The sequence below is a fragment of the Ambystoma mexicanum genome, chromosome 4p (assembly GCF_040938575.1).
Source record: "Ambystoma mexicanum isolate Mex_15411 chromosome 4p, UKY_AmexF1_1, whole genome shotgun sequence".
Taxonomy (NCBI): domain Eukaryota; kingdom Metazoa; phylum Chordata; class Amphibia; order Caudata; family Ambystomatidae; genus Ambystoma; species Ambystoma mexicanum.
In genome coordinates, this window is record NC_090927.1 from 1,248,484,877 (window position 1) to 1,248,502,649 (window position 17,773).

Consider the following 17,773-nt stretch of genomic DNA (forward strand, 5'->3'; position numbering starts at 1 on the left):
CTGAGGGGAAGTAGGCTCGTGGCACCAAGGAGTTTGAGAAAGGACCTTGTGATGCTGACACATGAAGGGCATTGAGGAGTGGTGAATACAAAGAAAATACTTAGAAATCAGGTATGGTTCCCTTGCATGGATGTGATTATTGAAGATACTCTGCAAAAGTGTTTTGCGTGCCAAGTGTCTGGTCCTAATAGTCATGCAACTCCGACTCAGATTGTGCCGTTACCTGAGGGTCTGTGGAATAGGGTAGCTCTTGAATTTTATGGGTCCTTGGAAGAGGGAGGATATCTGTTGGTGGCACTGGATGAATACTCCCGATTCCCTCTGGTAAAACATGTGATGTCTACTGCATTTCATCATGTGGCGGTGGTTCTGGATGAACTATTTAGTGAATGGGGTGTTCCAAAAGTAATCAAAACGGATAATGCGCCCCCGTTTCAAGGACATCAGTTTGGGAAATTTGTGGCACATCTGGGCTTCAAGCACCAAAAGATAACACCACTGTGGCCGCAAGCAAATGGCATGGCCGAGAGGTTTATGAATAATTTGAAAAGGGCCAGACAAAAGGCAATTGTGGATAACATGTCATTGCCACAAGCGGTTTCTCAGATGTTACAAAGCTATCGTAACACTCCTCACGAGATGACAGGGTACTCGTCTTCAGAGCTGATGATACGGTACAAGCCTCGAACCAGACTCCTACATTTGGAGGACTATACCCTTGCGGAGGATGATGAAATCAGAGAGCGTGACAGTTTAAAAAGGAGAAGAGTTAAGGAATGGACTGATCAGAAGAGAAAGGCGAGAGAAGGTCAAATTGTAATAGGAGAGTCTGTACTAGTACGACAAAGACAGTGCAAGAGGTTGGACTCAAGATATAAACCAATGGTCCTGAGAGTCAAGAAGATCAAAGGACCCATGGTTGCTGCTGTGGGAGAAGACAACTATGAGATCACAAGGAATGCTTCATTCTTCAGGGAATGTTTCAAGAGGATTCTGGCACTGATTCTGACAATGATGAACCTAGTGTGGAGATGCCTGGCGAAAGGGATATTTTGACATTCCTATTTTAGATGATGCTTCCATGGGTTCTGATGATGTTCCTTGCCAGTCTGGACTTGTGGGTTCAGGTGGTGCTCCTGATAGTTAGAGATACTGTGAATCAGAGTGTGGTGGGAGCTCTGAATCTTGGGACACGGTCTTGAGAAGCAGCCCTTGTCGGTTGGTTCGCAAGCCAGATCGATTAATTGAACAAATGTAAACATGAACTCGTCGATCTGTAAGTACAAAGTTATATGGCCAATTGAACCAATACAAGTGTGAAATCATTAATCTGTAAGTACAAAGTTAGATGATAAGTAAGGGGGGGATGTTATGTGTAATATTGCTATAGAGTGATGTATAGAATGTGGAATGGTTTGGGGGAATCTGGTATGTTGTGGGCTAGAGAGTTCAGTTGTATTTTAATATTAAATAAGGAAGGACATATGCAGAACAGCTCCTGTGAGTTACTATAATGTCTTGGCAACAGGAACACAACACAGTGTGAAATAAAGAGACACAAAAAGGGAAGAGGGTGTAGGGTGGTGAAACAGGACAGGAAGAAAATGCTGGAACTGTGCATGTGTGTACTGTGAGTGAATCTGTCCCCTTTCTGAGCGGCTCTTTAAAAGCAGCAGAAGTTCGCTGAATTACAAGCATTCTTTGTCATCTCATATCATGCAGGTACACAGTGTTATGCAGAAGCTTGAACCATTTGTTCATGCCTAGCTTTTTTGGCTCAAGTATGATGAAGACCCGAAGGCACCCGACATAAGCGGTGGCATATGATGTCACCGCACCCCCCTTTAATAAATGAGCCATGCCTCTGCACGGGAGTGGGAGATCAAGTTTTGGGAATCTGACATTACCAAAGCTTCCAGCTCCTTCTGGTCTGTTAGTATGCCATTCTGCGTAAGCACTGCTAGGATCAGCCAAACCCTTCCGATGCATGTTATGTTATGTTATGCATCACACATCCAACTCCTCTGGAAGTGACAGATGCAGCCTTTAAAGTGGACCCGTGTTGCAATTTTCACCATAGGCTGCTATGAAATATTTCCAACCATTAATTCCAACATTAAGAAACATGCCACTAAACTTACTACATGTCCAGAATTTATTCAAATTAAAGCAAAATGTCGGTCTTCCAAACTGAACACTGTGGACCTCTGAAATCTCAAAACACGATCTTCTCAATACCGGCTCCTCCCTGGCATAGTTTTATTTTAAAAAGAAACCGTTCCGGAATGGTTTTCTTCTAAAATAAAAGTGTATGAATAAGTTGAAAATTGCACTTTTATGTACTGTACTGAACATTTCCTTAAACAGCAGGTGTGTTTGGGGGTTTGGATTGCACGTGGGAGGTGGCATGACAATGGTGTTTGTGGGTAGCTGGGGCAGGCGAGCAGGGAACATAGTTCCACTACTTCTTTTCGTGCACTTGAACACTGGGCATAGTTAGATATGTGCTGTGAAATTCATGGCCTCTGAAGTATGTGATTTAGTTCTCCAACCTGGAGCAATATCCCTGATAATTAGCACCTGCAGCTGACATCTCAGCCAATCAGAAAGCTCCGAACATGTGCTGTTCTGAGATGGCTATTGCCCCCATATATGCCATGCCCCATTCATTTAAAAAATAAAAAAACATACCTGGAGCCAGTTTTATCATAGTCCTCTTCTGTGCCGCTCCTACTTCGCTTATCATGAGGTGCAATAAAAAGAGAAAGAGGGCTCTTCCTACTTGGAAGTGTTATGCAAGACTTCCGGGTATTCAATTCATCAAACAAATATTAGTAGGCCCCAGATGAGAAAAAAGTGAAACTGCTTTTTTAATAACATTTTGGAGAATCTCAGATGCTGAAAACAATAGTGTGGCAAGAAGTGAGGAATGGCAAGATTTGCATTCCAGCAAATCACCACGCCCTCCACCCCCACGGTGTTCTACCGCTCATGTGATGTACCACTGGACAGCAATTAAGACACAGCCTGTAAATTGCCTCGAGGACAGAAATTGACTCTTGGAATATTGTCTTTTAACTTTCAGATCCCATTGCGTGCTTCAGAGTCAGTGCAATAGAGTACTTGTGAATTCTACTGGTCACACTGAGGCAATGGAACGATGATTTTAAGATTGTAAACGGCAGAAGCAGCACTATATCCAGAACACACTGCATAAGTGATGGATCAGTAAAACCCTCTTACTGAATATCTGCACCCCATGTTGTGACACAAATATGTGGTTATCACGGCTTCATCGTGATTGGCCACATCTAGAATTCTTCCGCTTAGTCCTCAAAAATATCGTAGTGTTCAGCCGAATTGAAGCTTGTGTACAGTGTGAAGCACGGTGACGCATTCCGCAAGATTGCAATACATGACAGCCATACTATTTCCACCATAATGCATAGTGCGCTGTTTGTAGATTACACAAAAAATAACTTTGACACAGGTGTATATATTGTTTTATAATTCTCAAACTACGACCATTACTCTCCCTTATGCTACTTTCTAAGTCCTTCCTACAGTTTATATGCAACGTAATTTTGTACATTTGCTGCAACCTCTAATCCTATGTTTCTGCTTGCTATTGTGAGTCAGGATATTACCAGGTGTAATTGATTTCCATAAGGAGTTATAAAAAAGTAAAATGAGAAAAGTGCCAAGGTGAAGGTTGGTGGTGGAAGCAGCTCCAACGGGAACAACAAATATAGCGAGTTTGAAAACAAGGTAGCAAACTTCTCCCCATAATATGCTTTTCAGCTTGAATTAATATGACTTTGGAAGCCTTGTTTAGCTTGCATGGTCTAATGTACTTTGCCAATACGGGGCCCCAGCAGGACATTTTCGATTTAAAAAGTACATTTTTGAACAATCATTTTCATCATGAAATCATTTTCCCTGTAGCTTTTCCTGAATATTAATATGGACTAGATCCAGTAATCAACTCTACCTCTCCCTTTTTCCCTTTACCATCAGGTTACACACTCCCTCCACCCACTATAGACTCGGGGGTCATATTTCCATAGGGCTTCATTGGTAGTGTTGTGATCCCTGGCTGCAGTTCTGAAGTTGGGGGCGGTGGTGGATCCTTTTCCCAAGTGCCCAAGCCAGAAGGAGCTGTGCATCAATGAGTAGGCAACGTGTCTTCCAAGCCCAGGAGCTCTTTTACAAGTCTGTCACCGAACTGTGCCCGGCTGTAGCGCTTCAAACTATATGCGTCAGACATCTTGTAGAGAATGTAGGCGTTGTTTATGGCAATGCTGATGGAAAACCAAAACACTTGCTGCCAGGTCTTGTTCGGTTTATGCGAAATGAAATACCTACAAAGGAGACAGGCAAATACAAAGGTAATTAATCAAACAAGTCAGTAACCTACTTTGACAAAGTGGCACCCCAAAGCTGGGGGCCGGTCAGTCCCTAGGAAACTGTATTTAAGTGAGGGAGGCAACAAATAATCAACTCTGTTCATATCTACACACAGGCCCTCACAACACACAGGCGCACACGTACGCACTCACGGACGCACACACACACACCGACACACACACACACTCTCTCTCTCTCTCTCTCTCTCTCTCTCTCTCTTCTCTTGCTTGTGAAAACCCTTCACTTTTTTTCTGTTTTTCTGTGTCTGTGGTTGGTCCAGTCTTCGCCCTGTACCATGACATTGTTTTTTTCTTCTCAGTCCATGGTTGGTCTAATCATCGCCTCATACCATGACATTGTTTTTTGCTATGTCCTTGTTTCTATGTGCTATTTATCAGATTTATACTCCATCATCGCCAACATAATTTAGAAGATCACAGTCGTCTCCCGAGGGCTTCAATGACATTGACTATGCACCGAAACCGCAGTCAATATTTCATTTATGAAACTCCTTTACTTATTGTTTTCAGCAAAAGGGTTCCATATATCATATTAATCTTACCAATCTCCCATTCTAATTTCTTTTTACAATAAAGAATATCCAAAATGTAACATGTGTAAAGTACACATGTGATATTTATTCTTAAATTGGAAGTTATTAAAAAGTAGTCACATGCTACATAGTACATTTAGAAAAAAGGAGTTCTGAGTTTCTTACCTGTAACTGTATTTCTCCAGCATTTGTATTTTTTATAGATTCACATGCTTGAATATTCCCCGTCGTCAACTGGGAATCCTCAGAAATTTCAAAAATAAAATATATATACATATATATATATACATTTTTCCCAGAGGAAAAAGCAATACAGATTGCCCATTATGCCTGAAAGGTGCATGGGGTCAGAAATGAGAGGCGGACACAAAGTTGTAATATTCTCAACATTAGCCATTTTTAGTAACAGAAAGGGGCTTGTATGAAAGCCTATCTTTCTCAAGCCTAAATAGAATGTCCATTCATATCAAACAAAAACTAAAGCAGGCTGAGGGTGTGCCCAAACAATGTCTGACCCTCACACTAACATACACAATCAAAAGGTGCAAGGTAAATGTTTCTAATTTCAATTCAACAAAAATGTGCAAAAACCTAAATATATAAATCCCAAAAAATAATCTTTGTGGCCAGGTGTTGGCTCCATTCACCTGAATTTTTTCAGAATTATTTTTCAAAATGTTCTGTTTCAACGATTGTCTATTAAAGGCAATGAACATGTCTCGTTCACCTAATACTTTCTTCAGGATGACAAAACAAATGTCTCTTCCACAACACTGTTTGTAATATAGCAAAAGAAAGTCTTTCCTAGTTTTTTCAGGATTTCAAAACAGAATGTCTTTTCTTCAATATAGGATCAAGTATGGCAAAAGGCAAGTCTCTCTAATTCGCTGGTTGACAAAATGTTCAATGTAAACAACTTGACATGACACCGTTTCTCTTTAAAACACCAGTTAAAAGTGGGTTTCCTGGTATACTCTCTGGCCAGGAAACCTCTCAGCTGAATCTCTAGATATCCTGGTTTACTCCACTGCCCGGAATATCTCCCTTTTGGCTCATGCAGACCCCCTGGTTTACTCTCCTGCCAGGTATCTCTTCCCAAAAAGGTTTACTCCATGATGTGTATCTCTTAACAGGTCTTTCTGTAACATTCACACTCCTCTTAGATATAACGCAGTTGCACTTCTTCAATAGTAAAACGTTGTTGACTTCAGGTTTTACTTGCTCCAACTTCCCCCATACCTACATCCCATATATGAGGGTTTTTTCAATCTCTGTCTGTCAACCTTTCCCTCAATAGCTCTTGATAATGCTTGTTCCAAGTTACCCCAAATGGACATCTCATATTAGGAGAATTGTAAAACGTTTGCCATTTTGGTTCTTCTGTAATGTCTTTTGGCTTATGGAAATGCTGGTTCCAGGTTCCCCCCAATTGAAATTTCATATTAGGAGAATTGTAGCATTTTTGCCCTTGCTTTTCAGTGCGATTTGGTCAGTATTCAAAAATGATTCCCAAATGTTCATTAACGTGCTTGCACTTCCCGGGGTGCACTAATCTTTTAGGTTGACTCAACAGTGTAACGTGCAGCTGCGGCAAAGAGTTTTTGTTGCGCAGGCTTCACCTTTTTGGCAGAGACTCCTTTGGTTCCAGTGTCAGCTTATCGTTCCTTCACCGATGGAACCATTTCCGCTCTATAGGGCCTCCGGTCCCGCTGCGCACAGTTCAACTCCAGCGGTCCCTGCAGGGCACCAGCTACGACTCCACCGGAGTTCCTCTCCTGCGGTCCTAAATGGCTCCAGACTTTTACCGGCAAACATTTCCTGCTCTCCCCACGGCTCGTCTGCATGAGTCTGCCTCTGCCTCTGGGTTCACTTCCCGTTCCGCCCACGCTGCAGCTTCTCTCCTTCTCCGATCTGATACTTGCAGATGATTTCCAAATATAAATGTCCTGCGCAGGTGACTTTGATCCTGACAGACTGCATGTTGTTCTAGGTGTCCCATTGACTCCACATTGATTTCTTGCTCCCCTTCCTCGTCTCAGTACTTGAGGCTTTCTGGGACTTGGAGTCCAAGGAAATTTCAGATGATTTTAAATTACATTGTTGGACAGTTTTATTTAAATAACAATCATCATAAACATTTGATGTTAAATGACAACATGCCATCGAGAACTCTGGAATTAGGGTTTCTTCCTCACAGGAAAGGGAAGACTACTGTGTCTCTTCCGTCTGAGTCATCACCTCCCCCCCAGCCCCGGTATTCATCTTCTCCCCCACCGCGATCCTCGCTCCTGAAACCACCCCCAGGGTCAGCATCAGTGTACGGCTTCCTTTCCCGGGCCATGTGAGAGGAAACTATTACTGGGAATCAGTGATGACTTTGCAGGATTCATCACAAACGACACTCACCTATGCAGTTGTGCTACCTCACTTTGGTCCTTTATGACCCTAACCAATGAGGTGGGAGGGCTTATGCTCCACCCCAGGCAACCACTTCAGATTTTGAGCCGTAATGACTGCATATATGATGGCTTTGGAGCAGCCTCCCAGGGGAGGTGAGTGCAGGCATGTGAATCTATGAAAGATAGCAATGCTGGAGAAATACAAATACAGGTAAGTAACAAAGACGCCTCCAGAACTGAATCTTTCATATATTCACATGCTTTCATAGAATACCAAGTAGCAAAGCACGCCACTTTAATTACTGAAACACACATAGGTGAACCACAGTACCATAAAGAATACTTAAACCCCTATGCATGCTTGAAAACTGAAGGGAAGGAGGGATGATCAATAGGTGCTCCTACCTTATGCAAACAGGTGGTGGCGGACCACGCCTTAGTGACATCTTCCTCCAGGCAGTAGTGTTTTGCGAATGTGTGGACCGTGCTCTAGGTAGCCACCCTAGAAATGTCCTTTATTGCCACTCCTGCTTGAAAAGCTGCCCTTGCTCTGGTGGAGTGTGCTGTAGCCAGACAAGGAAGTGGAGCGCCTCTGGATTGGTGGCAGTGAGTGATGCAGTTTGCCACCCAGCGGGTGAGGCCCTGCTTGAAGATGCTTTGCCCCTTGGTGCAACCTGCAAAGGCAACAAAGAGTCTGGAGGAAGTGCGAAATATGCTGGTGCGTTGTAGGTAGAATATCATGATCTGTGAAAGGTCTAAGGAGTGAAGAGCGCGTACCCTTTGCCACTTATCCCTGAGATGCTAGACCAAGTCAAAGATGCCCAGATTTATACCAAATTGGACCTTCAAGGAGTGTACCACCTGAGTCAGAAACGGAGATGAATGGAAAACCGCCTTTACGGCTTGTTTGAATATCAAGTTATGCCCTTCGGGTTATGCAACGCTCATGCGGAATTCCAATATTTCATGAATGACGTCTTGAGGGAATTAATTGACGTGTGCGTTTTAGTGTACATAGACGACATCTTAGTGTACTCAGCCTCGAAACAAGATCATGAAAAACACGTTCGTTCAGTCCTCACCAAGCTCTGTCACATCGCTTGTTTGCAAAGCTTGAAAAATGCTTTTTTGACGTCACCGAAGTAGAGTTTCTTGGTTTTATCCTTACCCCAGGAGGCATCAGAATGGACGTGCACAAGGTAGAAGCCATTTTGAAATGGCCTTCACCGACGTCTTTGAAAGGGGTGCAAAGCATGCTGGGCTTTGCAAACTTCTACCGCCGGTTCATCCCAGACTTCTCTCAGGTTGTGCACCCAATCACAGTACTATTTCGAAAAAACAATAAAAGGTTCACTTGGACCGAAGAGGCAGAAGAAGCTTTTCAGGAACTTAAACAAAGGTTTACCTCCGGTCCAATACTACGACATCCTCGTCCAGACCTCCCTTATGTCATTGAAACTGATGCTTCCAGTCTAGCAATGGGGGCTGTCCTTTCACAGAAAGACCCAGAAAACGGCCAATTACATCCCGTCGCCTTCTGGTCAAAAAAGTTCTCATCTCCAGAGATTAATTATGCCATCAATGACAAAGAACTCCTGGCTATCAAATCCGCCTTTAAAGCTTGGCGGCACTACCTTCTGGGGGCCAGACACACCATTACAGTCATCACAGACCACCGAAACCTGCAATATCTCAAAACAGCCAAAGCCCAATCCTCGCGCCAATTGCGGTTGGCCCTTTTCTCCGCCGAATATGACTATGTAATCACGTTTCAGCCAGGGGTCAGAAACGGAAAGGCAGATGCCTTATCTCGTATGGGCATAGATGAAATGGTATATACAACTCCAGACCCAGTACCTATTATACCTGAAGACAAACTCTTGGGTATCACGACAGCCTTAACATAAGCAGAACTACAAAAAGAAATTCAACGGACAATGAATCCTGATGCTTTCCTGGCATGGCAAACCCAAGGAGAACAATATTCCATCAAGGACCAGCTACCCTTTTTTAGGGATCGTCTACATGTACCCAAGAAGGAATTACAATGGCATATTATTTCAGGATATCACGATTCACTAATCGAAGAGCACTCTGGGATCGCCAAAACCCTAGCTAAGTTGAAACAGAACTTTTGGTGGCCTACCTGGCATAAGGACATCATTCAGTATATTCAGTCTTGCGGTGTCTGCGCACAAAATAAATCACAGAAACAAAAACCATCTGGTCTTCTACAACCATTAGACATTTCTCCCGTTCCATGGCACACTCTTTCCTTCGACTTCATCACTGATCTACCCCCCAGCCAAGGGTTCAACACCATCCTTGTAGTTGTGGACGTATTCTCAAAGATGGCACCCTTTATTCCTCTCAAAGGCCTCCCTGACGCATCCACGTTAGCAAAAGTGTTCCTGGAGGGAGTTGTTAAGCTACATGGCTTCCCATCAGTTCTAGTCTCTGATCGAGGCAGCCAGTTTGTATCCAATTTCTGGAGGAAATGTTGTGCTATGGCGCAAATTGACGTTGGGTTATCTACTAGTCACCATCCCCAAACGGACGGCCAAACCGAGAGGACCAATCAGACAGTCAAGAAATATTTACGGTGCATGCTGCACCAAGAACAAAGGAGTTGGAAAGACTTACTACGGATAGCCGAATATGCATATAACAATTCCTTGCATTCATGCACAGGACAAACACCCTTCTATACCCTTTATGGCAGACATCCACGTACCTCTGGACTAGACCTTCCAGCCAGCTTGGAAATGCCAGCGGTGAAGACTCTACACACAACCATCACTCAGGCTTTCAAAAAGGCGAAGGAACATCTTATTCATGCCAAAGAAAAACAAAAGAAATTCACCGACCAACACCGAAAAAAGGCCCATGACTATCAAGAAGGAAACAAATTTTGGTTAGCCGCTAAATTTTTACCCATCAAGGGAACCCGGATCTTTCATCCTCGATACTTAGGACCCTATACCATCAAGACAATTATAAACCCAGTAGCCGTGAAACTGGATTTACCACCTAATCTACAAATCCACCCGGTATTTCATGTATCCCTCTTGATACCAATGCAACCCGATACGCGGGTTGGGATACCACCCGCAGATTGGGACACCACCAAAGCCCATACTTATTGACGGAGAACCAGAATTCGAAGTCAAAGATATCCTGGACTCTAAATACTCTAGGTCCAAGTTATATTATCTCGTCGATTGGAAAGGATTTGGACCACAAAATAGATCCTGGGAGCCCAGTGAGAACATCCACGCACCACGTCTAATCAGGAAATTTCACCTGAACTTCCCAACTAAACCTGGGCCAGATAGAAGGAACAGCGTGGGAGGGGCCTTAGGGGGAGTGCTGTCACGACCCTCGCCCAAAACCCCCTCTGGCAAGCCCATTGGCCAGGTGGGGTCAGGACTCGGGTCTCTAGGGCCTGGCATCCTCTTCAAAAGCCCTCCTGGGGCCAGTCCTGGCGCCTATGGCGCCAGGCTCATACACCATGAAAAACATATGTTCTGGAACTACTTTATTGAGACTGTCAGCCAACATGGAGGCATCCACATAGCTTGGCTCCTAGGAACCAAGCTATGCTGTCTAGTGTTTTGGGTGTGGTGGCTTAGGGACTACTTTACTTGGACTATTTTGTTGGGGCTATTTAAACCACACCTGAGCAAGACAACATGCTTCACGTTACTTTGCAGTTTGCAACGTGACGCTCACCATGTCCAGCTATACCCACGAGCCCGGAGAAGCTGAACCTGCAGGGAGACAAAAGGAATACCATTAGCAGCAGCATCTTACCTGCAATCTTCATCTTTATCTTCTTGCAGCTCCTGTGAACAGCTTCCTCGGATCCGCACGCCTCCCGGACCGAACGACCTGAAAGAGGAAGGTAGAGACAACATTAAGGAAGGCATTAAAGACATTGCAAATTACGAACTGCTCAAAAAGCTTACCTGACTGGTCGCTCCTCGGCTGGCACCACTCCGGAAATTCCACACTCGCTGGAAGAATAGCGTGACCTACGAGAAAAGCAAGACAACAGGTTAGCAAAGGCGCAAGACATCGCAGCGCTGCGCATAGCGCTTACTTACCGCACTGTAGCGCTTATTACGCGCCATCAGATACCAGCAAAGCTCAACCAGGCCAGTTCGCCACGCTGAAGCTCAGTATATCCTAGGGAGAAAAAGACATTATTAAATACAGAAAGGCATGCAGGAATAACAACAATACGAAAGAACAGCAATAAAACCTACCTGAAAGACATCACGGGCCGGCGTCAGTGAAGTAACCAGACCGCATACGCCCACAGAAGACAACGAGCCCCTGCCAAGAAGGCAGCACGGAGAGCACGCCTAATTCTACCACAAGGTGAGGAGAGGGCCCAGAGGGGCTGAAATTATACGGGGTGGATGGAAGATATTTACCTCGATCAACCAGTCTTGAAAACAGCCCTCCTGTATTTCCAGGCAGAACCTTCCCCGGAGACCACAATTGGGAATCACTGAGGAGTATACCAGCGAGCAGTCCGGCTGGGTGGCGTCCCCGTGGATACCAGGTGAGCGTAACAATGATATCTTCAAGGATATGTTGGATGTTTTTGTGGTAATATACCTGGACGATATTCTCATATATTCACCAAACCTTGAAACCCACATCCAACACGTATCATCGGTCCTGCAGAGATTGCAGGATCATTGTCTTTACGCCAAATTAGAAAATTGTGTTTTCCATGTGAATTCAGTCGAATTCTTAGGGTATATCATCACCAAACATGGAATCCGTATGAGCGAAGCCAAGATTGAAGCGGTTCTCACTTGGCCTATCCCTAAAAATGTAAAGTCGCTTCTGTCCTTTTTGGGATTTTCAAATTTTTACAGGCGTTTCATTTGTTCCTTTTCTAACACTGTGACTCCTTTGACTGTGCTGACTAGTAGCAAAGCATGTTTTTTGTGGAACCCAGCAGCCCAAACCGCTTTTGATCTATTGAAAAAGGATTTCACGACCGTCCCTGTGTTACAACATCCTGAACCAACACTTCCATTCATCGTGGAGGCAGACGCTTCTGACATAGCTGTCGGTGCTATTCTGCCCAGGTATGCCGGAACACAGGAGTCCTTCATCCTGTAGCCTTCATTCACGGAACTAACACCTTATGAAAGGAACTACTCGGTCACAGAAAAAGAACTCTTGGCAGTCCAAGATGCTTTCCAGCTCGTTTTGTTCCTTGTAGAGGGTTGCCTACCGCTCCGGTTCTAGGGGAGTTGTTTTTGCAGAACATTTTTTGTTCTTTTGGGTTGCCTACCATAATCATTTCTGATAGAGGGTCACAGTTTACCTCCAAGTTTTGGAAAGCGGTTACCTCTGCTTTGGGCATTGATGATAGGTATTCTTCTGCTTATCATCCTCAGACGGATGGGCAGACTGAGCGTCTTAACTCTACAATGGAGCAGTATCTACGTTGTCTTACTCTGCAATATCAAGACAATTTCTACGGCTGTTTCTCCTTTCTTTGCTCTGTATGGTTTTCATCCACGTTCACTACCATTGTCTCTGATTTCTCCGTTCACCGTACCTGCAGCCTCCGCTTGTGTGCAGGATCTGGTTAAAGTACGGGATACTGTCCAGTAACCGTTACATGATGCCCATTCCACGGCTAAAAAAATCTCTGATCGACATTGTTCTTTGGTGTCTCTTTATCAGGCAGGTTCCCAAGTCTGGCTTTCCACCAAACATCTAAAGATTCCTGGCCGTAAGGCACTCAGGCCTTGTTTTGTGGGTCCCTACAAGATTCTTGACGTGGTGAGCCCAGTGGTGCTTCGTTCAGGTTTGCCTGACCGCTGGAAAATCCACCCAGTTTTTCATGTTTCATTGGTTAAGCCTTGCCCTCCTTCCACGAGACTGCAGGCTCGGCCGTGGCCACTTGTGATTCAGGGTTCCAACGAATACGAGGTCCATCAGATTTTGTATACTCGTGTGTCTTGGGGTATTCGTCAGTATTTGATCGATTGGAAAGGCTATGGTCCGGAGGATCGTACTTGGGAACCCATTGGTAATGTACATGCCCCCAAGTTGGTTTCTAGGCTTTGGGCCTCCAGGAGGGAGGGAGGGGCGTTCTTTGGGAAAGGGAACTGTCAGGAGACGCAATGACAATGCGGCTAAATTACATGGTTCTTATTCTTCACGGGTCATTAGGGCCGTACATACCAAGTCACTTACCGATATTGTGTCCCGTACGCGCACCATGCCTTTTGTGCAATGCGTATTCCTTACAGCACGGACCCGTTTGCTGGAGCGTATGGGTCATTCCAATCGACGTATTGGTCATGTGCAACGTGAGTTAAGATCACGTGACTTCGGGTTCAAAAGCCGTGAGGGGAATCGGCTCGGCGCTTCTAATTGAAGTAAGATTCGGTCTCTCTTGATTCCATTATTGTGTTTCTCTTGGTATTTTGACTGTTTTTGCCCTACGGACTGCTTTTGCCTTGACCCTTTGTTTGTCTTAGCTGCACGTTGCCGAATGACTGCTACGAATCTTGGACTGTTTTGGAACCTCATTTGCTGTACCTTGCTGCCTGCCCGTTACCGAATTAGCCTTTTTTACGGATTGTTTTGCCTTTTCCTTGATCTGCTTTTATGTTTCCTGCTATCTCGTAAATAACACATTTCCACAGACTTCTACTACTACAGTGGTAGCCAATATAAACTGTTCCTGGACCTTTCTGGATTACTGCCTACAAACCTGTCTTACTCACCACAGTTTTCTCCAGTTCGTTTGAGGGATCAGAACATTTGCCCTGCATTCTATTCTGAGGGCATCCATGGACCAGTCTGCCTGCACTACTTGGAAATCCCTGCACCTCCAATAACGACACCAGAGCAACTTCCCTAACCTCTGGTCTAGGCATTCTCCTTATAGGCGTCCACGTACCATCGGGTCCTGTGGCCTTGTGGGCTAGAGACTCGCCACCTCAGCATAAAGGCATACGCGTAGCGTCAGGTCCGGTGGCCTTGTGGACTAGAGACTCGCCGCCTCAGGGCTACGTCCTTGTGCCGTCGGGTCTTTCCCTTCTGTTCCTAGACCAGTGTTGCTCAACTACCCAGTTCACATCGGTAAGCATTCTTCTATTACTTGGATTGATTTTCAACTTGGTTTGTGAGATCTCTTACATCTTGGTGATTGTTTTTAGGAGAAGTCCGGTCCTGGTTCCTTGTAGTGTGGGTGTGTCTTATCCTTGTTCCTTGAACGGCATCCCTAGTTGTGCTCCAGGTTAGTGTCATCTTGTTAAATCATCTAATCCTATGCTGAAGGGTTATTATTAGTATTAATATGTGGGTTTTGCTCTTAGGTTACCAGTTCTGTTGAGAGGTGCCCAACTCCAGTGCAGAGCCAGGAATCTTCTGATCTCTTTCTTCTGGACAATATCCTTGTTGATGTTTCTGGTTTTGTGCCTCACACCAAGGGAATATTGCCTTGAGGAATTCTACGGCTACACTACGTGGTCAACGCCGTGAATATCCTAACAATTTGGTGTTGAGATCTAGTAGTGTGGACTCGGTGCTATGTGCACTCCTAACCCCGGATTGTTTCTGACCCAAGATGTCATGGGTGGCTAGAAAATCCTGAATCTGTGTGACCAGCACACTTGGGTCTAGAGAGGGCTTCTTCAGCAGGGGAGAGATCCACGCCCGCTTGATGGAGGACGGTACACAATTTTCCATAAGAACTATTGGCAAATTTGGTGATTAGAGGTAACAGCTGAGTGGCGCATGATTTGACAGTAAGTGCAGCACACATGTCCCCTTTGCAATTTGTAGGCTTACGTGTTTGCAGAACCTCTGACATTTCAGTCTCTGTAACCGCCCTGAACTCAAACATAGGTGAAGAAATGCAAGATCTAGCAGTTGAAATTGCAGACATAAATTCAAGACAGTTTTCGTTTTTTCATTTTTTAAAAACTCTTCTAACAGTCTCAGCCATGGAAATCACTGTGCCCTTCACAAAAGCATCATGTGTAAAAGTACATCTGTATTTTATCAAATAATCAGCAACTTTGAAGGATGCCTCTGGATCTCTGACAGCTTCCCTTTGGAACATTATTTTCACAGTGTGTGTATTTTAATGGAAAATGCCTCACAATGTTACTCTTTTTTCGCTACTATAACTTTGCCACCGCAGAATGCACATAATCTTTTTACTCTGGATGGAAATGGTACATCTTTTGCCTTTTGTTGGATGGCGCTTCTGCATCTGCATCACGGATTTCAACAAGGATAGTTTATTTGTGTCTTTTGGGGCTGCATGTTCAGAAACAATCTGAGGAGTATTTTAATCAGTGAGCTACTGCCAGGATAGCATATCCCCAATTCATAAAAATTACTCACGTCAGGTCACAGAAGTCAGCTGAGGAAAAGTATGCCAAAGCCTACTTTGCTGACTACACTTAAACATTTTTATGTCAAAATAATTGATAAGATTGAAAAAATGAACATGTGGAAACCATGTGATCAAGTTACATGCAAAACAAAGAAAAGTCTAAATCACAGGGCTAAAATAACATTCCGTTTTTTAGAGATTACTTGAAATGTGCACAAACCATATAACAACCCAACCAGACAATATATGAATAGTTATATTAAAATGTTGAGCAAAGAGATTATGGTTGTAACCAGGGACGACTTGTAACCTGCCGGCCCTTTATGAAGGAGTCAGTATCACAGAGAATAGCTCACATATTTGCCTCTCCAATGGCAAATGACCAATGGGCCATGGCTGGCTTATACATACAGTTCTCTCTGACATATCGAGGGTCCAAGCTTCAGAAAAATGGTTTAAAATGACAATTATGACATATTGTTTAATAGCATCAACATGTGTTCTACAGTGGCAGTGCCAGCATATCCTGCATACTGTTGCTGACAAGGGATCTATTGGACTTTTTTGTGTGTTAGAGAATTACTTATAAATTGTACGTTTTGTCCAATTATGAGCAAAAATAGTACTCGTAAATTACACTATTTCAACCAAGTATTGAAAAGCTTAAAATCCTCTGCCAGAATTTGAACATAAGCATACAGGTTCCCCACAGATCTCTGTAGAGCTCCCGGTATGAGTACATAGCCAAAGGCGATCAACCCTATTCATTGTTCTACCCATGGCCCTGCTGGACTGGGCGCACTTGTTTCCCCCTCCCACCTCCCTTGCACCTCTGCCTGTACACTTGCATTACCTGAATGTACTGGGCCGTGTAATTTCTGTCTTGCCCCCATTTGTCTCCCCTCCCTAATCTGGTTGCACCTGTTACACTTCATGCACTTGCACTAGGTGAAATGTCGGCAGGCCTAGTACGCTATTTACTCTTTTTGTTAGATCATTCGGAAACTTCAAGGCCTAAGAATGACTACTGTTTATCCCTTGCTCCCTTCCTGCCTTGAAGCGTTTGAAGCACTTCACTTGTGTATACGTGCTGCACAATTAAACAATTACAATTACCATACCATGACTCTCCTCAGTGTTCTCTCCCTATATTCACCAACCTGTTTTGTACAGTGCTTTGTTACTTAGTTAACTAGGTTTAAGCTATTTTAACCTATACATATCAAAATATATACATACAAACCACTGCTCACCTTTCTCAACTTACTACTTCAAACTTACTCCTGTTTCGTAAAACATAGGCTGAAATAGAACTCTCAAATCATGTTTTGTTAAGTCCTGGCCTTGATAGCACATGTAATTTCACATTCCTGTTTAGTTTTATAAATGTGTGTGGACAAACACCAGAATGCAGTGCAGCTAGAGGTTTTCCACATTCACTTAAATGTACAAATGCTGTTAGCACACATAGAGGTGGGCTCCTCCACATCACAGCAAATGACATCTTAATCTTTAATACACTTAGTGTACTACTGCCTTAAAATAGACAACTCAGTATGTTCAAATAAAAAATACAGTTTTACCATGAACAGCAAGACTTACCGCTAGAGGTACCTTTTTTCTTGCAAGTTGGGACTCACAGAGATATCCTTTTCTCTCTCACACACACACACACACACACACACACACACACACACACACACACACACACACACACACACACACACACACACACACACACACACACACACACACACACACACACACACACACACACACACACACACACACACACACACACACACACACACACACACACACACACACACACACACACACACACACACACACACACACACACACACACACACACCTTTATTTTTCCAATTCAAAGCTTACGATTACCTGCATGCAAAGTAATGCTGACCGAAATAAATCTGAAGAAACACAGTGAGACTGAAATGATCACAGCGGTAGCTTTGTTTCACATCGCATGCCAATTTATGCACCTTTTCCTTTTCTAAT

General features: G+C 44.0%; 1 protein-coding gene across 1 annotated transcript in view; it reads right to left on the bottom strand.

Moving 5' to 3' along the window:
- Positions 1-2,141: 2,141 nt before the first annotated feature.
- PGBD5 (piggyBac transposable element derived 5) overlaps positions 2,142-17,773 on the bottom strand; it is an 854,702-nt gene continuing 839,070 nt past the window's right edge. The window contains exon 7 of the mRNA XM_069606913.1: positions 2,142-4,361. Within this exon, the coding sequence (XP_069463014.1) occupies positions 4,166-4,361 (196 nt within the window). The 3' untranslated portion in view covers positions 2,142-4,165. The remainder of the gene's footprint in view (positions 4,362-17,773) is intronic.